The sequence below is a fragment of the Salvelinus fontinalis genome, unplaced genomic scaffold (assembly GCF_029448725.1).
Source record: "Salvelinus fontinalis isolate EN_2023a unplaced genomic scaffold, ASM2944872v1 scaffold_0928, whole genome shotgun sequence".
Classification (NCBI taxonomy): Eukaryota; Metazoa; Chordata; class Actinopteri; order Salmoniformes; family Salmonidae; genus Salvelinus; species Salvelinus fontinalis.
Genome location: NW_026601137.1, coordinates 1373 through 15503, shown reverse-complemented (window position 1 = coordinate 15503; position 14131 = coordinate 1373). Strand labels below are relative to the sequence as shown.

At 42.6% G+C, this 14131-nt stretch overlaps 1 protein-coding gene across 1 annotated transcript in view; it reads left to right on the top strand.

Moving 5' to 3' along the window:
• Window positions 1-13660, top strand: part of LOC129847693 (transcription factor MafG-like) — a 31195-nt gene extending 17535 nt beyond the window's left edge. Inside the window, exons 2-3 of the mRNA XM_055915448.1 lie at window positions 11397-11469; window positions 11793-13660. Of these exons, the coding sequence (XP_055771423.1) occupies window positions 11397-11469; window positions 11793-12248 (529 nt within the window). The 3' untranslated portion in view covers window positions 12249-13660. The remainder of the gene's footprint in view (window positions 1-11396; window positions 11470-11792) is intronic.
• The last annotated feature ends 471 nt before the right edge of the window (window positions 13661-14131 follow it).

Below are 14131 nucleotides of genomic sequence, written 5' to 3'. Positions count from 1 at the left end.
AAAATATTTAACTTTCACACATTAAAGTCCAATACAGCTAATGAAAGACACAGATCTTATGAATCCAGTCAACATTTCCGATTTTTAAAATGTTTTACAGGGAAGACACAATATGTAAAGATGTACATCTATTACCTAAAAACACATTAGCATAATCCACCATCTTTTATTTGTCCACCAACACCAGTAGCCATCACCAATTCGGCTAAACTAAGATATTTATAGCCCCTAACCAACAAAAAAACTCATTAGATGACAGTCTGATAACATATTTATGGTATGGGATAGGTTTTGTTAGAAAAAAGTGCATATTTCAGGTATATGGCATAGTTTACAATTGCACCCACCATCACAAATGGACTAGAATAATTACAATGAGCAACGTGTTTACCTAACTACTAATCATCAAACATTTCGTAAAAATACACAGCATACACGAATCGAAAGACACAGATCCTGTGAATACAGACAATATTTCAGATTTTCTAAGTGTCTTACAGCGAAAACACAATAAATCGTTATATTAGCTTAGCACATAGCAATTAGCAGCCCAGCATTGATTCTAGCCAAAGTGAGCGATAAAAGTCAACATCGCCAAAAGATATTAATTTTTTCACTAACCTTCTCAGAATTCTTCCGATGACACTCCTGTAACATCACATTACAACATGCATATACAGTTTGATCGAAAATGTTTATATTTAGCCACCAAAATCATGGTTAGACAATGTGAAATGTAGACAAGCTGGTAAAGAAAACGTCCTTGCGCCACTTAGACAGTGATCTACTCTTATACATAAATACTCATAAACGTGACTAAAAAATATAGGGTGGACAGGGATTGATAGACAATTTAATTCTTAATACAATTGCGTTATTACATTTTTTAATTTATCCTTACTTTTCAATACAGTTTGCGCCAAGCGAAGCTACGTCAAAAAACATGGCGTCCTAAGCCACTAAAATGTTTCGACAGAAACACGATTTATCATAATAAAAATGTCCTACCTTGAGCTGTTCTTCCATCAGTATCTTGGGCAAAGGATCCTTTCTTGGGAGAAATCGTCTTTTGGTGGAAAGCTGTCCTCTTGCCATGTGGAAATGTCAACTACGTTCGGGATGAACTGAAAAGCGTGTCCAACTTTTCACATCGTTGCAAAAATAATAGTCCCAAAATCGCACTAAACGGATATAAATTGCTATAAAACGCTTTAAATTAACTACTTTGTGATGTTTGTAACTCCTATAACGAGTGAAAAGATGACCGGAGAAATATAACAGGCTAAACTAACGCTTGGAACAGGAGAGGGTCGGTGTCTTCCACGCGCGTTACGCAGCAAGAAAAGACTTGCTAGCTAAAGGTTTTTTTCATTTGTAGGGCCTGTGAACGAGCAATCGAGCCCGTTGGAATCGTCATCACGTAAAGGCATCCAGGGGAAGACGTAAGAAGTGTCCGTATAGTCATAGCAACGACAGAGCCCTTTTAAATGACTTCAGAAAAGTGGCCAACGTTTCTCAAATCTGACTCCATGTCAGGGAAATTGCTGTAGAATGGGCTCTGTTCCACTTAGAGACAAAATTTCAACTCCTATAGAAACTATAGACTGTTTTCTATCCAATAATAATAATAATATGCATATTGTACGATCAAGGATTTTGTGGGAAGCCGTTTAAAAAATTAGCCACATTAGCATAAATAGTCTAAACAGCGCCCCCATCCCCAACAGGTTAATAAAAAAAAAAATTTGCAAACAATTTTAAAAACCTGTTCTCGCTTTGTCATTATGGGGTATTTTGTGTAGATTAAGGATTTTTCTTTTTTGTTGTTGAAAAAGTAAAGGAGTTTGAATACTTTCAGAATGCACTGTATATGTGTGTGATGGGATGTATAGACACTGTGGATAGAATATATAGTATATCTGAAGAATACGTAGGATAGAATAGTATATGTACTAGAGGTCGACCGATTATGATTTTTCTACGCCGATACCGATTATTGGAGGACCAAAAAAGTCGATACCGATTAATCGGCCGATTCATTTTATTTTATTTTATTTGTAATAATGACAATTACAACAATACTGAATGAACACTTATTTTAACTTAATATAATACATCAATAAAATCAATTTAGCCTCAAGTAAATAATATGTGCTATGTAAGAAAGCTAACGTTTCAGTTCCTTGCTCAGAACATGAGAACATATGAAAGCTGGTGGTTTCTTTTAACATGAGTCTTCAATATTCCCAGGTAAGAAGTTTTAGGTTGTAGTTATAGGAATTATAGGACTATTTCCCTCTATACCATTTGTATTTCATTAACCTTTGACTATTGGATGTTCTTATAGGCACTTTAGTATTGCAAGTGTAACAGTATAGCTTCCGTCCCTCTCCTCGCTCCTCCCTGGGCTCGAACCAGCAACACAACGACAACAGCCACCATCGAAGCAGCGTTACCCATGCAGAGCAAGGGGAACAACTACTAGAAGGCTCAGAGTGAGTGACGTTTGAAACGCTATTAGCGCACGCTAACTAGCTAGCCATTTCACTTCGGTTACACCAGCCTCATCTCGGGAGTTGATAGGCTTGAAGTCATAAACAGCACAATGCTTGACGCACAACAAAGAGCTGCTGGCAAAACGCACGAAAGTGCTGTTTGAATGAATGTTTACGCGCCTGCTTCTGCCTACCATCACTCAGTCAGATACTTAGATACTTGTATGCTCAGTCAGATTATATGCAACGCAAGACACGCTAGATAATATCTAGTAATATCATCAACCATGTGTTGTTAACTAGTGGTTATGATTGATTGTTTTTTATAAGATAAGTTTAATGCTAGCTAGCAACTTACCTTGGCTTACTGCATTCGCGTAACAGGCAGTCTCCTTGTTGAGTGCAACGAGAGAGAGGCAGGTCGTTATTGCGTTGGACTAGTTAACTGTAAGGTTGCAATATTGGATCCCCCGAGCTGACAAGGTGAAAATCTGTCGTTCTGCCCCTGAACAAGGCAGTTAACCCACCGTTCCTAGGCCGTCATTGAAAATAAGAATGTGTTCTTAACTGACTTGCCTAGTTAAATAAAGGTATAAAAAATATATATTTTTAAAAATCGGCAAATCAGCGCCCAAAATACCGATTTCCGATTGTTATGAAAACTTGAAATCGGCCCCAATTAATCGTCCATTCCGATTAATCGGTCGACCTCTAATATGTACAGTAATAGTTGAAATAGGATGGACTTGATTGGAATACAGTTTCCCTCCCCTGTCATCTTTCATCTTTTATGTTTCCACCAAGGTGGCTTAGCAGTTCAGACGTATTTTTCCGTGTTGTCGTGTCGTGTCCTGTATATATATATATTTACACCTTTTCTTCACATATCTTTTATTTATTTTATTATCCAAGAACTCAACTACAAAAGCTTTCCTGCAAAAGCTTTCCTGCAACCCGCTTCACCAATTACAATAAGTACTATTTACCTCAATCTGAAAATCCATCGTGGAAGATAGCCAGGGGCTAATTCAGAAGCTAGCCTGAAAGCTAATCCAGAAGCTACTCCGATAGCTAGCCAGAAGCTAATCTGTAGCTGCCCCGAAATTAGCCGGTTTGCTGGCTAGCGTTGGTGTTTCAGCTGCCCACGTTTTTGCGGTCATCAGCTATTCCTCTAGCTCGATAATCTACCGGCACTTTTGTGCAACGCGACTCGGACCGGAGCATTCCGGGACTTTTTTTCTCTCAGTTTCCCCGGATTCCAACCGCAGCCTCTGGACACGTGCACCTTGATTTCGCAGCTAGCTAGCTGCATACCGTGTGACTATTGGCTTACGTCGACCCCGGAGCTAACTCAAATCATGCTGGAGCTAGCCAGCTGAGGAGTTCCATCACCATCCGGACCCGCTTCTTTGTTGCTGCTGCAGATACGGAACCCCACCGGGCCTTCACGACTGACTGCCGACGTTATCTGCCCGAGGGATTTATCCAACCGGCACCTCCGTCCCGGCGTTACCTGAACGCTCATCTGAGGCCCGCTAATCGTTAGCTGTCTTATCGGCTGCTATCTGAACAAAACCCCACTACACGGAACCTACCGACGGAAACGCACGAGGTATCTACAAACAGACCTCCATCCTATGCTGCTACCGATAGCCATATACCCGGCCAGCTGTCTGGATCGCCACGACCCCAACCAACCTCTACTCACTGGACCCTTATTTATCACTTGATTAAGCTTGCCTCTCCTTAATGTAAATATGCCTTGTCCATTGCTGTTCTGGTTAGTGTTTATTGGCTTATTTCACTGTAGAGATTCTAGCCCTGCTCTCTATACCATATCCAACCCTGCAGTTCCACCACCCACATATGCGATGACATCACCTGGTTTCAATGATGTTTCTAGAGACAAGATCTCTCTCATCATCACTCAATACCTAGGTTTACCTCCACTGTATTCACATCCTACCATACCTTTGTCTGTACATTATTCCTTTAAACTATTTTATCGCCCCCAGAAACTTCCTTTTACTCTCTGCTCTGGTAGCTCTAGGCGACCAATTCTCATAGCTTTTAGCCGTACCATTATCCTACTTCTCCTCTGTTCCTCTGGTGATGTAGAGGTGAATCCAGGCCCTGCAGTACCTGGCTCCACTCCTATTCCCCAGGCGCTCTCTTTTGATGACTTCTGTAACCGTAATAGCCTTGGCTTCATGCATGTTAACATTAGGAGCCTCCTCCCTAAGTTTGTTCTGTTCACTGCTTTAGCACACTCTACCAACCCGGATGTTTTAGCCGTGTCTGAATCCTGGCTTAGAAAGACCACCAAAAATTCAGACATTTTTATCCCCAACTACAATATTTTCAGACAAGATAGAACGGCCAAAGGGGGCGGTGTTGCAATCTACTGCAAAGACTGCCTGCAGAGTTCTGTTATACTATCCAGGTCTGTTCCCAAACAATTTGAACTTCTACTTTTAAAAATCCACCTCTCTAAAAACAAGTCTCTCACCGTTGCCGCCTGCTATAGACCACCCTCTGCCCCCAGCTGTGCTCTGGACACTATATGTGAACTGATTGCCCCCCATCTATCTTCAGAGCTCGTGCTGCTAGGTGACCTAAATTTGAACATGCTCAACACCCCAGCCACCCTACAATCTAAGCTTGATGCCCTCAATCTCACACAAATTATTAATGAACCTACCAGGTACCACCCTAATTCCGTAAACACGGGTACCCTCATAGATATCATCCTAACAAACTTGCCCTCCAAATACACCTCTGCTGTTTTTAACCAAGATCTCAGCGATCACTGCCTCATTGCCTGCATCCGTAATGGGTCAGCGGTCAAACGACCTCCACTCATCACTGTCAAACGCTCCCTGAAACACTTCAGCGAGCAGGCCTTCCTAATTGACCTGGCCGGGGTATCCTGGAAGGATATTGATCTCATCCCGTCAGTAGAGGATGCCTGGTCATTTTTTAAAAATGCCTTCCTCACCATCTTGAATAAGCATGCCCCATTCAAGAAATTTAGAACCAGGAACAGATATAGCCCTTGGTTCTCTCCTGACCTGACTGCCCTTAACCAACAGAAAAACATCCTATGGCGTTCTGCATTAGCATCGAACAGCCCCCGTGATATGCAACTTTTCAGGGAAGCCAGAAACCAATATACACAGGCAGTTAGAACAGCCAAGGCTAGCTTTTTCAAGCAGAAATTTGCTTCCTGCAACACAAATTCAAAAAAGTTCTGGGACACCGTAAAGTCCATGGAGAATAAGAACACCTCCTCCCAGCTTCCAACCGCCCTGAAGATAGGAAACACTGTCACCACCGACAAATCCACTATAATTGAGAATTTCAATAAGCATTTTTCTACGGCTGGCCATGCTTTCCACCTGGCTACCCCTACCCGGGACAACAGCACTGCCCTCCCCTCTGCTACTCGCCCAAGCCTTCCCCATTTCTCTTTCTCCCAAATACAGTCAGCTGATGTTCTTAATGAGCTGCAAAATCTGGACCCTTACAAATCAGCCGGGCTAGATAATCTGGACCCTTTCTTTCTAAAACTATCTGCTGAAATTGTTGCCACCCCTATTACTAGCCTCTTCAACCTCTCTTTCGTGTCGTCTGAGATCCCCAAAGATTGGAAAGCAGCTGCGGTTATCCCCCTCTTCAAAGGGGGGGACACCCTTGACCCTAACTGCTACAGACCTATATCTATCCTACCCTGCCTTTCTAAGGTCTTCGAAAGCCAAGTCAACAAACAGATTACCGACCATTTCGAATCACACCACACCTTCTCCGCTATGCAATCTGGTTTCAGAGCTGGTCATGGGTGCACCTCAGCCACGCTCAAGGTCATAAACGATATCGTAACCGCCATCGATAGGAAACAATACTGTGCAGCCGTATTCATTGACCTGGCCAAGGCTTTTGACTCTGTCAATCACCACATCCTCATTGGCAGACTCGACAGCCTTGGTTTCTCTAATGATTGCCTCGCCTGGTTCACCAACTACTTCTCTGATAGAGTTCAGTGTGTCAAATCGGAGGGTCTGTTGTCCGGGCCTCTGGCAGTCTCTATGGGGGTGCCACAGGGTTCAATTCTTGGACCGACTCTCTTCTCTGTTTACATCAATGATGTCGCTCTTGCTGCTGGTGATTCTCTGATCCACCTCTACGCAGACGACACTATTCTGTATACTTCTGGCCCTTCTTTTGACACTGTGTTAACAACCCTCCAGGCGAGCTTCAATGCCATACAACTCTCCTTCCGTGGCCTCCAACTGCTCTTAAATACAAGTAAAACCAAATGCATGCTCTTCAACCGATCGCTGCCTGCTCCGGCCCGCCTGTCCAACATCACTACTTTGGACGGCTCTGACTTAGAATATGTGGACAACTACAAATACCTAGGTGTCTGGTTAGACTGTAAACTCTCCTTCCAGACCCACATCAAACATCTCCAATCCAAAGTCAAATCTAGAATTGGCTTCCTATTCCGCAACAAAGCATCCTTTACTCATGCTGCCAAACATACCCTTGTAAAACTGACCATCCTACCAATCCTCGACTTCGGTGATGTCATTTACAAAATAGCCTCCAAAACCCTACTCAATAAATTGGATGCAGTCTATCACAGTGCCATCCGTTTTGTCACCAAAGCCCCATATACTACCCACCACTGCGACCTGTACACTCTCGTTGGCTGGCCCTCGCTTCATACTCGTCGCCAAACCCATTGGTTCCAGGTCATCTACAAGACCCTGCTAGGTAAAGTCCCCCCTTATCTCAGCTCGCTGGTCACCATAGCAGCACCTACCCGTAGCACGCGCTCCAGCAGGTATATCTCTCTAGTCACCCCCAAAACCAATTCTTCCTTTGGACGCCTCTCCTTCCAGTTCTCTGCTGCCAATGACTGGAACGAACTACAAAAATCTCTGAAACTGGAAACACCTATCTCCCTCACTAGCTTTAAGCACCAGCTGTCAGAGCAGCTCATAGATTACTGCACCTGTACATAACCCATCTACAATTTAGCCCAAACAACTACCTCTTTACCTACTGTATTTATTTATTAATTTATTTTGCTCCTTTGCACCCCATTATTTCTGTCTCTACTTTGCACTTTCTTCCAATGCAAACCAACCATTCCAGTGTTTTTTTTTAGTTTTTATTTTACTTGCTGTGTTGTACTCACTTCGCCTCCATGGCCTTTTTATATTTTTATTTATTTATACATATATCTGTTTGCCTTCACCCCCCTTATCTCACCTCACTTGCTCACATTGTATATACTGTAGACTTATTTTTTTCACTGTATTATTGACTATATGTTTGTTTTTACTCCATGTGTAACTATGTGTTGTTGTATGTGTCGAACTGCTTTGCTTTATCTTGGCCAGGTCGCAATTGTAAATGAGAACGTGTTCTCAATTTGCCTACCTGGTTAAATAAAGGTTAAATAAAAAAAATAAAAAAATTCATTAGTCACCAAACGGGGATGAACTACCTGAACTTGTCGAATAATAAACGCTTGTGTCATGTTTTGTCATTGATTATCATGTCTTGTCCCTGTGCTTCCCTTCTATTCGTTTCCCTCTGCTGGTCTTATTTGGTTCTTTCCCTCTTTCTATCCCTCTCTCTCCCCCTCCCTCTCTCCCTCTCTCGCTCTCTCTCTCTATCGTTCCGTTCCTGCTCCCAGCTGTTCCTCATTCTCCTAACTACCTCATTTACTCTTTCACACCTGTCCCCTATTTTGCCCTCTGATTAGAGTCCCTATTTCTCCCTCTGTTTTCCGCTTCTGTCCTTGTCGGATCCTTGTTTGATGTTTGCTGTTCTGTGTCCTTGTTCCGCCCTGTCGTGTTTTTGCCTTCTTCAGATGCTGCGTGTGAGCAGGTGTCTATGTCAGCTACGGCCTGTGCCTTCCCGAAGCGACCTGCAGTCTGTGGTCGCGTCTCCAGTCGTTCCTCTCTACTGACGAGAGGATTTCAGTTTTCCTGTTTTGTATTTGCCTAAGATATATCCAGGAGTATCGTTTTTTGTTTAAGACTGGAATAAAGACTGTTTCTGTTAAGTCGCTTTTGGGTCCTCATTCACCAGCATAACAGCTTGTCTTTTAAATGTGTTTTAACCTGTCTAGGATCAGCGTGGCGCTAGCGGCACACCCCCCCCCCCCCCACTGAAAAACCAGTGCCGCGAAATTCAAAAAAAATATTTTTTTTAAATATTTAACTTTCACACATTAAAGTCCAATACAGCTAATGAAAGACACAGATCTTGTGAATCCAGTCAACATGTCCGATTTTTAAAATGTTTTACAGGGAAGACACAATATGTAAAGATGTACATCTATTACCTAAAAACACATTAGCATAATCCACCATCTTTTATTTGTCCACCAACACCAGTAGCCATCACCAATTCGGCTAAACTAAGATATTTATAGCCCCTAACCAACAAAAGAACTCATTAGATGACAGTCTGATAACATATTTATGGTATGGGATAGGTTTTGTTAGAAAAAAGTGCATATTTCAGGTAGATGGCATAGGTTACAATTGCACCCACCGTCACAAATGGAATAGAAAAACTACTTAGAGCAACGTGTTTACCTACTTACTAATCATCAAACATTTCGTAAAAATACACAGCATACACGAATCGAAAGACACAGATCCTGTGAATACAGACAATATTTCAGATTTTCTAAGTGTCTTACAGCGAAAACACAATAAATCGTTATATTAGCATAGCACATACCACATAGCAGCCCAGCATTGATTCTAGCCAAAGTGAGCGATAACGTCAACATCGCCAAAAATATATTAATTTTTTCACTAACCTTCTCAGAATTCTTCCGATGACACTCCTGTAACATCACATTACAACATGCATATACAGTTTGATCGAAAATGTTTATATTTAGCCCCCAAAATCATGGTTAGACAATGTGAAATGTAGCTCAGTTGGTCAGAAAATGTCCTTGCGCCACTTAGACAGTGATCTACTCTTATACATAAATACTCATAAACGTGACTAAAAAATATAGGGTGGACAGGGATTGATAGACAATTTAATTCTTAATACAATTGCGTTATTACATTTTTTAATTTATCCTTACTTTTCAATACAGTTTGCGCCAAGCGAAGCTACGTCAAAAAACATGGCGTCCTAAGCCACTAAAATGTTTCGACAGAAACACGATTTATCATAATAAAAATGTCCTACCTTGAGCTGTTCTTCCATCAGTATCTTGGGCAAAGGATCCTTTCTTGGGAGAAATCGTCTTTTGGTGGAAAGCTGTCCTCTTGCCATGTGGAAATGCCAACTGCGTTCGGGATGAACTGAAAAGCGTGCCCAACTATTCACATCGTTTCAAAAATAAATGTCCCAAAATCGCACTAAACGGATATAAATTGCTATAAAACGCTTTAAATTAACTACCTTATGATGTTTTTAACTCCCATAACGAGTAGAAACATGACCCGAGTAATATTACCCCCTTCACTAATGCTTGGAACAGGTGCGGGCCGGTGTCCTCTAGGCGCATGACGCAGCTCCAAAAGAATGACTAGCCTCAGGGTTTTTTCATTTGTAGGGCCTGTGAACGCGCAATCGACCCCATTGGAATCGTCATCACGTAAAGGCATCCAGGGGAAGACGTAAGAAGTGTCCGTATAGTCATAGCAATATCAGTGCCCTTTTAACTGACTTCAGAACAGTGGCCAACATTTCTGAAATCTGAATCCATGTCAGGGAAATTGCTGTAGAATGGGCTCTGTTCCACTTAGAGACAAAATTTCAACTCCTATAGAAACTATAGACTGTTTTCTATCCAATAATAATAATAATATGCATATTGTACGATCAAGGATTTTGTGGGAAGCCGTTTCAAAAATTACCCAATTAGCATAAATAGTCTAAACAGCGCCCCCATCCCCAACAGGTTAAACATTTTCCGTGGACAATGGACATATTCCCCAGACTGAGTTCTTTCTAAAGTGTGTGTGTTAGAGCTGTTAGTCTGAGGTGTCAGGACTGGTACATACAGTCGGTTCTTTCTGAGGTGTGTGGTGTGTGTGTTTGTTAGAGCTGTTTGTCTGAGATGTTAGTCTGAGGTACATACAGGAGGATGGGGACTTTTTCAGTTGAGGTGTTTCCTGTCTGGTGGCTGCTCATTGAGGAAGTTCCCCGCTGATGGTTTTGTTTTCTAATAAATCAAAGTGACAGTCGCTAATGCTGTAGTTGTGCCAAACTGTCAAATGCCAACTGTCCTTTAGTTCACAGTTGCACAAATGATTGGCCTGCCTGTTACTTTTAGAGGAAGAGCTGAAGTCTCTGCTCCATCTCTGAAAACTAATGCCTCCGTCACAGTTTGCCTCTCCTCTATTCTGCACAATCTATCTCCTCGTTTCCTTCTCATCCGTATTAGAGAATTTCCAAGGTCCCTCCTCTCTGACCTTTTCCTCCAATGGATTTTGAGTTTGAGGAACAGATCTTTTTGAGCACCTTTCCTGTTCTTCTATATTTGAAGTGAACTCTCAGTGAAACCTCACTGTTCTTCTATATTTGAAGTGAACTCTCAGTGAAACCTCACTGTTCTTCTATATTTGAAGTGAACTCTCAGTGAAACCTCACTGTTCTTCTATATTTGAAGTGAACTCTCAGTGAAACCTCACTGTTCTTCTATATTTGAAGTGAACTCTCAGTGAAACCTCACTGTTCTTCTATATTTGAAGTGAACTCTCAGTGAAACCTCACTGTTCTTCTATATTTGTAGTGAACTCTCAGTGAAACCTCACTGTTCTTCTATATTTGAAGTGAACTCTCAGTGAAACCTCACTGTTCTTCTCCTCTGGCTATATGGATTCTTATTGAAGTTGTTCTCTTCCACAGACCAACAAGTGGTGTAGTTGGAAGCGGCTCTCGTGGCATGACTACTACAAACAAGGGAAACAAAGCCTTGAAGGTAAACTAATCAAAGAAGTACATTGACCCCTACCTTAACCTTTGTCTCTCTCACACTGTCAGTGGGGGGAGAAAAGGTATGTTCTTCTTACCATCTGTACTCTAGTCATACTTGTTTGTTTGTCATCACCCCACTTCCTCCTTCTCCCTCTTTGTCCCCCCCTTCCTCCTCCTCCTGACCCCCCCCCTTTCCCCTGCTCGTTGGACCACATTGAAAATAACTGCTGTATAATGCTTTCATGAGTTATCCTCTGGGCTTTGTACTTTTTACTGAAACATGTTTTACCTCCAAAATAAATCATCCCCCCTTCACTTCCCTCTCAGGTGAAGAAGGAGCCAGGGGAGAATGGGACCAGCCTCACGGACGACGAACTGGTGACCATGTCTGTCCGGGAGCTCAACGCTCACCTCCGCGGCCTCACCAAGGACGAAATCCTGCAGCTCAAGCAGCGGCGGCGCACCCTGAAGAACCGTGGCTACGCCGCCAGCTGCCGCGTCAAGCGGGTCACCCAGAAGGAGGAGCTAGAGAAGCAGAAGACGGCGCTGCAGCTGGAGGTGGACAAGCTGGCCACAGAGAACGCCACCATGAAGGTGGAGCTGGACTCGCTGCGCTCCAAGTACGAGGCCCTGCAGAGCTTCGCCAGGACTGTGGCGCGCAGCCCGGCCGTAGCCTTAACCCCAGGGGGTCGGGGGGTCATGGGGCCCCTGGTCCCTGGGAAGGTGGCCACGGCCACCAGCGTCATCACCATCATCAAGTCCAAGACGGGAGCCAGGTCGTAGTATCGGGGCTGGGTGGCGTGGAGAGTTATCAGACTAATGAAACAACGTGTACTATAGTCAGTGTATCATCATGGAGCACAGGATTAGTTCCCTTGTCTGTCTTTTGGGCCAGAACACACAACACAACCCCCCAGACGTTTGTACCAGCTAGTAACACTCTTTCAATTGGCCAGCAGCAGAGGCCACACCAACCCTCATCAGACAGCCTTTAGTAGGATTAACTGCCTTGGCACTGTACAAGCAGAAATACATACACCAGAGGAGGCTTGTCGGAGGAGCTATAGGAGGACGGGCTCATTGTAATGGCTGGAATGGAATACATGAAACGGGATCAAACACATCAAACATATGGAAACCACATGTTTGACTCTGTTCCATGAATTCCATTCCAGCCATTACAACGAGCCTCCGCTGAAATATACACATCCGTCCTCTATAGTATATTTTCACGTACTGGATTCCAAAAGGTTAAACGTCACGTGAGTCCAGGAAGGTCGTACGACGCAGCCCAATCCATAATTGATGTCACTCCATCTGGTGTTGGAAGTGGAGCTCTCGATTGATTTGTGTGTTTTTGTACATGGTACTAAGTGTTTGAGTGTTTGTTTGTTTCCTCCAGATGGCCCCTCTTTGAGTCTTTTCCGTCCCGACACAGGATTTTGACGTGGAAATGCACTCTTTCATAACTACTAGCCACCAACAGTCTAGCCACACCCGGTTGTCATTATGCTTCAACTTCTTAGCCCTCTCTCCGTATCACAAGTGGAGAAAGAGTGATTGCACTTAGCAACAAGCCTGGGCCTGTTAGAATGCACTGACTACTATGAGAAGAGGGAAATGCACTGTATGTTATTGATGTCTTGTGAGCAGCCTTCAGTAAGGACTAGTAACTCACCCATCAGACCAGTTCATGTGATTTTAGTTGGTTAAACAAACTAAACAGGAAATTCTGTTAAGTTGAGCATTTATTTAGGTTCAGTTCAGCCTGTCACTGAATTTTACCAACAGGAGATGCAATAACACACACATGCACTGAGACATAGGAGATGTCTCTTACATAGTTTAATGGAAGTGGAATGAGTCAATCTGATCGACAAAATAATACGATAGCATACTTGGTATGGGATGATGATGATGATGATGATGATGATTATAATAATAGGTGGGATGCTGGAGTTGACCATGCCATATTATTATAATACTAGGTGGGATGTTGGAGTTGCCATTCCAGGATTACAAGATTGTTTATTTCTCCAGTATCTGAGAACCACAATGTTTTTACAAGATCTTGTGATGATTATGCTTTCGGGGGACAATATTTTTATCCTCAAAACATTTAAAACTCAATTTGTGCTCCATCGAGTAAATAAGTTGAAACTGTTTTGTAAATAAATAGTTTTTTTTTGTGCGTATGTAATAACATGTGAACTGGCTGGTCACATATTCCAAAATCATATTCACACAACAAGCTTTACTGTTTAATGGTCAACGTGTGTGTATTCTAGAAGTCGTTGACTTGGAGTTCTTGATGTGTATTGATCCATAGACGAGCATCTGGCGTTGTTTATAGAAACACTGGAAAAGAAAACTTCAAACAAAAAAACCTGTGATATCCTTTTTGCAATTGTACCAAAAGTGGCTTACTATTGAAGGCTGGTAGCTTTTTCTAGTGACTAGGCGCGTACTGTGTGGGGTAGCGCGTGACGTGACGTGTATAAGTGACAGTTGGCAGTGTTGTTCACTGTATAGATGTCATGCTGTGGTATTTTCTATAGGAATCTGTAATAGAGATAATATAGCTGGTGTAAACATCATATATTGTCTTCATCCATATTGGCATCTGTAATATCTTCCACTAGCTGTGATTCACAAATGTTTTTGTC